The sequence below is a fragment of the Solanum lycopersicum genome, chromosome 7 (assembly GCF_036512215.1).
Source record: "Solanum lycopersicum chromosome 7, SLM_r2.1".
Taxonomy (NCBI): domain Eukaryota; kingdom Viridiplantae; phylum Streptophyta; class Magnoliopsida; order Solanales; family Solanaceae; genus Solanum; species Solanum lycopersicum.
The window spans coordinates 3,480,063-3,491,963 of record NC_090806.1 but is presented as its reverse complement, the minus strand read 5'-3'; the positions used below and the strand labels follow the sequence as shown (position 1 = coordinate 3,491,963).

Here is an 11,901-nt window from a genome sequence, read left to right as displayed (position 1 = left end):
TATATGAGGTGAGTGTTGTTTAGTTAATAAGAGAAATGTTAATTAATTATTTAATTGAATCATCATGGGTTATTAAGAAATTTATCCTTTCATTATATTGGAGGAATTAGAATTATTTTCTTTCAAAAATAAGATAAATATTTTTATTATTGAAGTAGCGGTACCTCAAATATTAATATAAATTTGCTGAACTTGAATTATTTGATTTAATTGTAATTCGTAGCAAACTATTTTTATACATCTCTCTAACTGAAATTCTCGCTCACCATTCTCCTTTTCTTACTAACAGTGTCTCATTTGCCTCTCTCACTTTTATACAAACACAGATGTATAAAATGCGTTTGTGTTTGTATAAAGTGAGAGAAAACTGTATATATACATATCTTTTCGTCGTCTCTCTCTCTCAGAGAATCTCGCTTGCCGCACTCTCACATTTCGCTCGCCACTCTCCCATATCTCTCTCTCTCTCACTTCTAGAAACACAAATGTATACTTTGCGTTTGTGTTTGTATAAAACGAGAGAAAATTATTTATACAAATACATATATTTCGTCCTATACACTTGTAATTATACAAATAGAGTTGTTTCCCTGCCTTGTTCTCTTTTATTTTTCTCTCTTTTTTCGCTTTATACACACAAATTATGCAATTGATTCTTTTGTATACGTATATCGAAATAAATTATACAATTGATCTTTTGTATGTGTATACCGAAATATACATATTAATAGCCATTAAAACATAAAAAAAAAATTATAGAGCACAATTATATATACAAACTATAACTATAACATATAAATATAATTTCACAGTTAGTTGTGCACAAATATCAAAATATAGATAAAATTGGGCCAAGTTGGTAACAAATAATTGTTGGGCCAACTTCTGTTTGGGCCACCTGAATATTCCTATGTTCCTACATTTGGGCTACACGAAAATTTGCACTTTGTGTTCATATTTTGTATTGATTTTAAAGAGGAGCAATTGTCACATATAGCAAATACAAAAATCATATTTTATATATTATAGACTTATAGCTATAATTTGCATAATTGTGTTTAATAACAAATATAAATATGTATTTCTCTATACATGTAAAAAAAAAAACAGTTGTATATAAATTGTTTCTGTTTCAGTATACCTATACAAAAAATCAGTAGTATAATTTGTATTTGTATAAAACGAGAAAGAGAGAAAGACAAAAGAAAACTGGTCAGGGGTATAGTTGTATTCTATCTTTATAAGTATAGAACGAAGATATATGTATTTGCATGTATATATATAATGTTCTCTCGCTTTATACAAATAGAAACACAATTTATACATTTTTTTCTATTTGTATAAGTGAGACTGGCGAGCGAGATCTAGGAGAGTAGCGAGCGAGATATGTGAGAGGAGAAAAAATTATATGTATGTGTACAATTTTCTCTCGCTTTACACAAATACAAACACATTTTATACGTTTATGTTTGTAGAAAAAGCAACAGAAGAAAGGGAGAGAACGAGAGTGGCAAGCGAGATTCATCAGGCGAGAAACGAAATAACAACAGTGTTATGCAATACAATTAAATCAATCTATAATTATGACATTTAATTTAAATTAATAATTTGATATTATATACAATTTTCTCTTTTTAATTTATGTTCCCCGTAACAAATAATTGTTTGTAAAGTAAAATTTTATATTTTAATATCATAATATGTTATAAATTATAACCGGACATGAGAAATCAATCAAGATGGACCTGAATTGAATCATGACTATATAAGCTATTCTGATATTAAGAAATTAAATATAGATGAAATTCACCGGACATGATTCCAATTTGAATTTATATGCGGCACTACACATAATGTTAAATTGACATATATATTATTTTTGTATTTTCATATTAATTGAGGTAAATCGTGTTAAAAATTAATGTAGAAAAATTTATTTTGTAGCTGTATAGATTGACACGTCATATTAGTTTGGCCTATTGCACACTTTAGTATGAACAATTTATAACTTTGTTTTCTAGTTCGTTTTTAACATTATTTTGGAATATTTTTTAAATTTTTTTACTTTTATTAGTTCAATCAAATGAAAAGTATTTGAAATAAATTTGGATCTTAAATGAAGAAAATTGAAGTATAAATAATAATTGCTTTTCTTAATATATTGGTACTATTATTTACGAACTAATACATTCTATAACTAAGGACTTAAATTCATTATAAATATATAATTATGTTATAGAAATCGTTCATAAATGAGCTATCGATAACTAGTTTTAGAATAAGAGTAAAATAAGTTAGTCTTAATTTTCCAATTTGGAATAAGTAAAAATTGTCATCTAATTTTGATAAGAGTACAAAACATAAATATTCTATTAGTTTAGGAAAAATTATCTTTCTTTCAATATTACAAATATGATCCGAAATTAAACATCGAATACATATATTTAACGCGCTTAAATACATATATATCTCAAATGCATGAGATTGAAAATAAGTGTAACTTGTTCTACATATGACAATAATCAAGTAGATTTGTATATATCTTACTCTCTCGCTCACCTCTCTTGTACCTCACTCGCTCGTTCTCTCTCCTCGTATATTCATATTTCAAAATGTACTGGATATCCCACATTAATGTATCTAAAGTTGATTTACTTTTATCTGGTATACATATAATATTTCATTTGTCTCGTTGCTTCTCTCGTATCTAGATATATTTTACTTGAAATATAGTATGAAATCATTAATAAGCGAACAACATGTTATTATTTCGTGTTGTTAGGTAATTTTTTTTAATATAATGAACAAATAAAAATCAATAATATTTTTAGTATGCTAGACAAATAAAACCAACGAAAGTAATATTAGAAAAATCCCGACATAAATTAGAAACTCCTTCACGTTTTCTCTCACTCACTCACTTACAAGCTTCTCACACTCTCTCCAATGGAGGACGACGAATTCACCATACCCAATTCTCCACCATCACTCAAACAAAAACTCAAAAACTCACTCTGTTTCTCCTGCTGTTTCACCCACCGCAACACCACCACCAAACTTCACTCCCTCGATTACCACCCTCCGCCGTCACGGCAGCCGTCGTCCTCCGATGAAAACCCGTCGCTGATCTGGATCAAGCCTGATATCAAAGACAAGTGCCGTACGATCTTCAATTTCATCAGTAACGGGAACGGAAACCGCCATAAACGACACTCATCTGCTGAGTTCCGTTATGATCCTTTGAGTTACTCGTTGAATTTCGAAGATGACGCTCCGTTGACGAATTTCTCTTCTAGACTTCCTCCGTCGCCTCCGCAGCCGCCGGTGAAGAATTTGGGTATTGCTGCCGCTGTTTATGAGTAAGGGCGGTGGTTACTGGTGAGGGTTTTGTTTGTTTTATTAATTTTTTTTGTCGTTTTTATTTTTCTGCAAATATATTAGTACAAATACAGGGGATAAAAGCTTACATTTACTGGCTTAATTTTGTATATAAATTAAACTTTTGACTCTATAAAAAAAAAAAACATTACTAAGTATTTAATATAACTTTTTATTTAATATAATTTTTTATTTTATGTTTTTATCATAAATAATCTCTCTATATACACGAAATATATGTCGTTGTTGTTTATGTTGCCTTAATATCTAACAACTAACCTTAAAAATTATAAAATATAGAAATTAGTTAAAATAATGCGATTAAAAAAGTTAATATGAGATGTTTGCTCTAACATCGATCTTAGTTTTCGAATAAGGCATCAAAATAATAAAAGAACTACATTTTGTTAAAATATATTACTTGCATTAGGGGTGTTTATGGTTTAATTATGATTGATTATTGATTAAAACTAAAATTAAATCAATTTAATTGATTTTTAAAATTTTAAAATCAAACAAAAGAATGACGTTGGTTTAGTTATCGTCGATTTGATAAGATTTTTTATTCTTTCGATTTGAAAGTTATAAGTTTGTTGAAGATATTTGCACTTGGATAGATATAAATACCTTTATTTATTAATAAATTAATTTTATATATATATATATATATATATCAGTTCGATTTAGTTAATTATGCAGAGCTTTAATAGAATTAAAAAACGAACTAAATAACATCAATTTTTAAAATTTAAAATCAAATCTAATCAAAATCGAATATCAGTTATTTTATTTAATTTGATTCAAAATATGATTTTATTTAACTTTTTAACTACAACCATGATTGGCCCTATCTAGCATGCTGTGTTATTTATTTCCCTTTTATTCGTATTTATAAATAAAACAATATTAACAAAATTAGCTTTAAATGGAGAAATAATAAAATAATCATATCTTAATTTTCAGACTATAGAGATAAACAAAATGAAGATCATTCAGATTAAAAATAATAATTTCGCTTTGTATTTCTAAAAGAAATGTTAAAAATGAAATTCACCCTCATAATGTTTCTAAATAGTGAATATATAATATCATAAATTATTATATTGAGTGACTTTCAATCTTCAGATAAAAACAGACTATTAAATATCACTCACTTATCAAAGTATTACGAAAATCAATAGTGTTAATTAAAGATTTTAACACATAAAATTTATGTAAAGCTATTAGGAGAGCACCTTCGGACACCGAACATATTTAGAGCTTACAATTGAACGCAAAATATAAGTTTAACAAAACTACCTATATGCCTCAATACATTTTATCAGTGCATTGTCTCGAAACGAGCTCAAGAGTGATTTTTATGAAAGTTATTTTTCAAAAAGTCAAAATTTAACATCAAGTCGTGAGTAAATATAAATTTTTTATTAATATTAAATATAAGTAAATTTAATTTGCTATTAATCATGAGTAAATGACAATTTTTTTCTAAAATTTATTTTTATTAAAAATTTACTAATTTGATTAATTAGACTTCACTTTGTGTGTAGCTCATTAAATCAAGATTGTAAAGATTCTTTTTTAGTGAGGACTTACTTTTTTTATATAATAAAATATGTTCTTAGAATGTTCAAAACTTGTTCACTTTTGATTATTATTTTTCATTAGTTGTTGGTTGGTACATTGGTAAAAATGAATTAACTTTAATATGTAAATTGGGAAACTTAATTGTTTATCGAAATGATTAATAAACAGGATGAATGATGAATTGTAAATTAATAAACTACTACAATTATTATAGTAAGAAAAGTAGTTACTTACTTACCATTAGTTTCCATATTTACTTTTGGTTAAATAACTCTTTTTAGTTAATACTTCTTCCGTTTTGATTATTTTTACTTTTCATATTTTAATTTTCGAAAATCAAACAGCATAAATTTTGATCGATAATTTAAAAATAATATTTTTATTATATTAATATAAATAAGAATGTAACTTGTAATATTTTTCGTATAATTTATAAATATCTAAATTTAAAATATTAAATTAATTTAATTTTAAAAGATAAAATAAAATAAGATGAGTAAATATAAACAAGAAAATTTACATAGACAAAAACTACTGTTGATTTTTAAGCAAGATTTTTTTATTCCTACCTTGGTCCCAAAGCTAAAAAGTTTCAGAAATCTCACAAACATGGAAGCCTAGGGAAATTCTACTTTTATATTCCTAACCCTCATAATGCTAAAATATCATCTTCTTTTTTTTTGTTTTGATATATTTCTTAATACAGGTTAATAAAAAACAATAAAAAAAATAATTTCATACATTATCATATATATTAAGTAATTTCGATTAATTTATTTGTGTTACGTAAGAATTATAAAAGAGAAAATGCCTCAAATTAAGAATTTCTCTTATACTAAGTGTATGATTACGAGATCTAAGTATATAACGTAACTATCAATGAAGTACAAAAAAAAAGTTAAAGTTTTAAATACGAATTTTAATTGAGATAACAAAAAATACTAAGTAATTTCTCTCGATTTGTCTAATCTTTGTAGAGAGAGTTTTTCTGTACTCGAAAAATTAACTTATCATTCTTTTAATTGTAAACAATACTATCATTTAAAAAGTGAAATTGAAATAAAGATGAAAATTGACAGGCCATCAATTAAATCCATGGTAAATTTCAAGTCTATTGATATTTGAGACCTTAGTTTTGATCTTGCTCTTTTGAGTCGAGGGTCTATCGTAAATAATTTTTTAATCCTCAAGCAAACAAGAATAAGGCTTATAATATGTATTCTGTTTTTTTCTCAGACTCCACTAATAAAATCACACCGCTTTTGTTAGTTATTTTTCTTTTTGTATATAATTGAAATGACAATTTGGTTTGGTGCTAATTCAAGTTGGTCCATAGTCAACATCAAAGGGTATATGTGTTTTCCTCTTCAATTTTACTAAATCTTCTTTTTTACTATATTATAAAAGTAAGAACAAACTAATAATAAAAAATTGCAAATGTATATATTGAGTAATATTATCATATAGTTTTTGAATATAAGATGAAATTCTGTGTCACTTTCACTAATGTCTTTTCCTGGTCCAGGACAGGCATATTAATGGCATAATGTTTTGCCAAAATGTATTCCTTTGCAATATCTCAATGTCCAATATCTTTTAGGGTGAAAAATATCTAAGGCTCTTAAATGGAAAATAATAAATAATAATGCACGGTTCCGTCCTTTCGTAGACATCAAAATTTTTCTAAGACTCTATAAGATGAGTTTTATTTCAATTAGGATTTTTGGAGGCTACATTTTATCGTGGATATGACTTAGATAGAAAGATGTAGATATCGAAGATTTTAACAGAAGATCAGTAGACTGGGAAATCGAGAGTTGTCACCTTCTTAAATGAAACATTATGCAACATATGTTTCAATAAATCGAATTAATAAATTTCGTATATCATATAAACATAAGTCAAAAAAGATAAATTTAAAAGTGGGGATTGTTTATCTTTTATGTAAAAAGAACTAGAGTATTTATTTATAACAAGAAAAGAAATAAGATGTTTAACAAGAATATTTATTTATTTATTTAGGACTCAAATTACCCTTCAAAGTTTCATTACACACAAAAATATCTATAAGGAATAATCTAATCCTCATATATATTATAGGATCGTTTGATACATAGGATTGAGATATACCTTATAATATTTTGTCAGATTAGTTAATTCATCATTTTAGTATATTCGATGAAATTGGTATTTGTCGTGTCTTTTACTTTTATATTTATTAAATATATTTTTAAAAATTATTTTTCTTAAGCTGAAAATCTATAAAAATAATCTCTCTACTCTTCTAGTATTCCATCCTTTTCATACTTCACGCGTAAGATCATACTGCTATGTGTGCGTATATGCCGGATCACACAACCAAACAAAATACGATAAAAGACTATCTACCAAAATTAGTATTGACTATTGACTAGCATGACTTCATTTTAAACTTACGTTGGTAAGCTAAAACAACTTTGGTGCATTACGTCATGTCGTATTTGTTTTTAAAATTACTTTCTTAACTTGGTGGTTTTATCAAAAATAGTTTCTCTACTTCTCACAAAATATATGATAATATGAAGTAAAGTCTTCTTATATCTCACTCTTCTCGTAGCCCGTTTACGAGATTGTACTGAATATGTTATTTACAAAACCAAATAAAATATAATTAAAAAATGTCTACCAAAAATCAGTATGAATTCATCTTAAACGTACGTTGGCAAGCTAAAACAATTTTGGTGCATGCATTTCCCCTCTTTTTGTGCTTTGAATTTTTGTTTTATTATTCTACTATAGAAAAAGCAACAAAACATGACATCACCTTACAAAATTACAACTATTTACAAATATTTTCTTTAGTGTTAGTTAGTTGTAAAACTTTATGTGTTACAATTGATTCAGATGTATATAATAAAAAAGAAGTGAATAATAAAAAAAATTAGATAGAAATATCGAATATAAACACTTCATTATATATTCAGATTTCGATTGAAACATGTCATAATTCGAATGTCTAAATAAAACTTACTGCTAATTAATCATATGCATATGCATCGTCATTAAAATATTTAGATAGATAAATATTAATATAAATCATAATATTTAAAACAAGAGAGAAGCATAGGATACGATATCGAGGTTGTAAATAGTAGGAAGAATATTGCAAATTGAATGGACAATAGCTCATGGCATTTGCTTATTTGGCCAAGAATAATAGTAACATCAATGGTTCAAGTGTTTCACTTCACTTTTACTATTTATTATCTAGTCCTTTTGTCATTATTGTATACTATAAATTCAGCATGTTCCGATATTTTAAAATTCGATTTTTGATATAATAAATTGATAATTATAATTTATTCAATTCACTTGTATCATAGTAATACATTAAATATGTGAAATCATTTAGAAGGAAGTACAAGTAATTTCTTTCGTGAATCAATTACATAAAAAGGACATTTTTATCAAAGATAAAGTAATCAAAGTTTCAGCGTATAAATAATTAGTTTTGATAATACTAATTTATAAATTTGTTAGTATTATAATAAGTAATATATATGAATTATATTGAAAAAATATATACTTCAATATGTTACTTGATATTTGGACTTTATATATATATATATATATACGGAATATTAAAAAGGTGAAAATCAAATTCTAACTTGCATGACAATTAACTCCCCTCGCTTCCAACTCTAAGGTGTGGATACAAGTCATCAAAGGAGCAGAAAGGTGAGAGCTCCTAGGGTAGGGAAATTATTATATATATATTTTTTATTTTAAAAAAGAAGGAAAAATCGAAGAGAAATCAATATTTGATATTTATACATAAATGTAATATTAACTATATATCAACAGTGTAATTTTTTACAATTTTTTTTTAGATTCGACCTCTTACCTGGCTTCGCCTCCAAAGCAAAAGGGACAATGAAATGTTGAAAGACCCTAACTTCCTTCCACAAGCACTACAACAACAAAAAATGGAATATTATTTTGCTTTTTGAATTTAGAACTCACGGATCGTTTTATTTAGAAATTAAATTATTCTCAAATTATATTTTTAAGATTAATCATTCCATTTAATAAATGAAATAAGATAATTATAAGTTTGATGATATAAGATATTCATAATAATATTATGATAAAATTTATATCATATTTTACTAATATAAGATAATTAATCAAATACATTATCTTAAAATATCTCATTTTATTTCAGGTATCAAATAATTTCGATAGAGTTTACCTTTAGGATAAGTGGGCCTATTCAGTGGAACAGACCCATAGGCCCATAGCCCATTAGGCCTACCCCACAACTCATACTTATGATAGGATAGTTTGAAGTTTTTCTATATACCGTTAATTAAAAGTTTTGAATTTTTTCTACGTATCGTTAATTAAAATTTTTGAATTTAAAAAATAAAAAATCTTTAAGATTCTTACAATTTTAATAAATTTTTTGCTTTTATTCAATAATAATATCATATAAAATTTGGAGCTGCAAAACTACATGTTCAATCAAATACAAAATTAAAATAAAATATGTATATATATATGAAAAAATATTAAGATATTTATAAATATTAGATTTTAAAGTCCAGTAAAAAGTACAATATATATCACATGATAAAAATTTAAATATTAAATTCATCAAATGTAAAGCAAAGACATGTTTGTGCTAGGTCCAACTCATTATTAAATGAGACATTGAATTTCAAATAACAAATAATTATATAAAAAAAAGAATTTATGACACTATTTTCTTTTTTGCAGTCTGAAATACACACAATGAAGAATTTCACATGAATTGTCAGTATGCAGTGAATAATTAATGTGTATATTAATTCTACATATTTATCGAATATCAAATATACACTAATACATGAAAATACATTTACCTCATTTTATTACGATTAAACCCTTGAAATTTTTTTAATATTTTCTTGTGAGTTTTAAATTTAACCAAAAGAGATTTTTATATCGTAATTTAAAAGGTTTATAAATTATTTTTAAAAATACGAAATATTTGTCTAAAAATAGTTTATCTGTGAAAATTTCTGCAATTTTCCTAAAATTTCAGCATGGGCCACAAGCCCATAAATTTGGGCTGCTAGAGGCCCTTTTTGTGATTTTGTTTTAAGTTTCTTTATCTAGCTTTAATCATTTCAAAAATTTAATGATTTGTATATTAAATAAAAATTTGAATTATCATTTTTACTTAAGTACGTTACATGATCGAGTAATTTTAATTTATAAGAGTAACTATATCGAGTCACATTAGCTACCCTATGATTTCCCGTCTTTATAAATCAAGCAATGTTGACAACTAGCCGAAGATTAAATGATGAACCACGAATTGAGGTCCGATTGGTATAAGGAACGACTTTGTTTTTTCAGAAAAAATAATAACTCAACTCTCTAGCCAACTAACCTTGTTGATTATGTAACTGGAGAGATGTATTTAATCCACACGCATCATTTAATAAAAACACTTTAGTTAAGTCGCCTTCTAAAACTACAGTTTAATAGTTTACTCGAGGATCTCACCCTTTCACAAAAAATGTAGTTAGAGTGGATCCGTGATTAAACCTAATAGAGTTCATTTTACTTTATTTAAAAATTATACCCTCAATACATAAAAGCGATTTAAAATCAAATCTAACACGATTTCTCTGTCTTAATTTAATGTCACTATAATTTATCCTCTCCGACTAAAGAATATGTTGATATCATGGGTCCCTTTTAGAAAACAAATTTGAATTTGAATTTATAAACAATCTCTTTCGAAAATCAACATGAAAATGACAAATTGTATATGTAAGACTTTCACCTTACAATTATCACTTAATCACTAAGAATCCCAACAACCAGACAAAATAAATAAATAAATAAATAGTAGGGTCCATTTTAATAACCAAATTTTATACAAATAAAGGGAATAAATTTAAATAAAATATTATTTATGGTCTATCTACTAAGTCCACTTTTCACTCAACAATTTTCTAATTGTTAATCTTTTTTTTTTCTTCTTTTATCTTCTTGGTGTTTACTCAAAAGATGATTTAAATATAAAATAATAATAAGGTTCTCTATTAACCTAACAAAATCTAGAATTTTTTTTTATTATGATGTAATCACTTATTTCAACCTTTAGAATTATAATATCTTTAAAAAAATACGTTAATTGTCAATAAAATCAGTGTGTAAAATGAACTCTCTTTATGTATTTTTTTAATCAATATCGTGTATCGAAATATTTTTTTATATTCTAATCAATTTGTTTATTTTAATTCTTCAATTAAAGTAATTTAATCGAAAAAAATTCAAGACTACTATCCTAAATTTTTTCAAAATATAAGTAGATACTCTATAATTACTTATAATCCAATGCTGATTTCCAAGTTGTGAAACCAACCTTAATTATAAATTAATGAAAGACTAACCAAACTTAATTATATCTAATGAAAGCGAAATTCCTCAATTTCCACTAAATGATCAAATATAAGTTTTAACAAATAATTTTCAGCTACAAAACAAAAAATACCTCAAAATCTTAAATTTGCATAACAAATTTGTTAAAAATTCATAGAAAGAAACCATCCCATCATTTTTCATTTTAAAGTGAAAAGTAAAACACAAATAATAATATAGAAATATGTGCCATATCCAAAAGATTTTACAACAGAAAAATAAAAAATATTTCAAAAAAACTTATTCGCATCAAATATTTATACTATATTTTATATTTTTTTTTTGTGTATTTTTTTTTTATATAGGTTTGAAGCTTCTTGAATCCTTCAAAATAGAGCAAGCAAGAATTTCGATAAGATGAATTTTTATATTTTTAATTAAAATTATATAATTTGATTTTTTTTATATAATTTTTTTTTGTAAAGAGCAATTCTCTCATTTAATAAATTTTATGTTGTACAAATTTAAATTTATAGACATTCA

General features: G+C 25.3%; 1 protein-coding gene across 1 annotated transcript; it reads left to right on the top strand.

Moving 5' to 3' along the window:
• The first annotated feature begins 2,946 nt into the window (after positions 1 to 2,946).
• Positions 2,947 to 3,363, top strand: LOC104648246 (uncharacterized). The gene has a single exon (XM_010325171.2). The coding sequence runs from the start codon at positions 2,947 to 2,949 to the stop codon at positions 3,361 to 3,363; it is 417 nt and encodes a 138-aa protein (XP_010323473.2).
• The last annotated feature ends 8,538 nt before the right edge of the window (positions 3,364 to 11,901 follow it).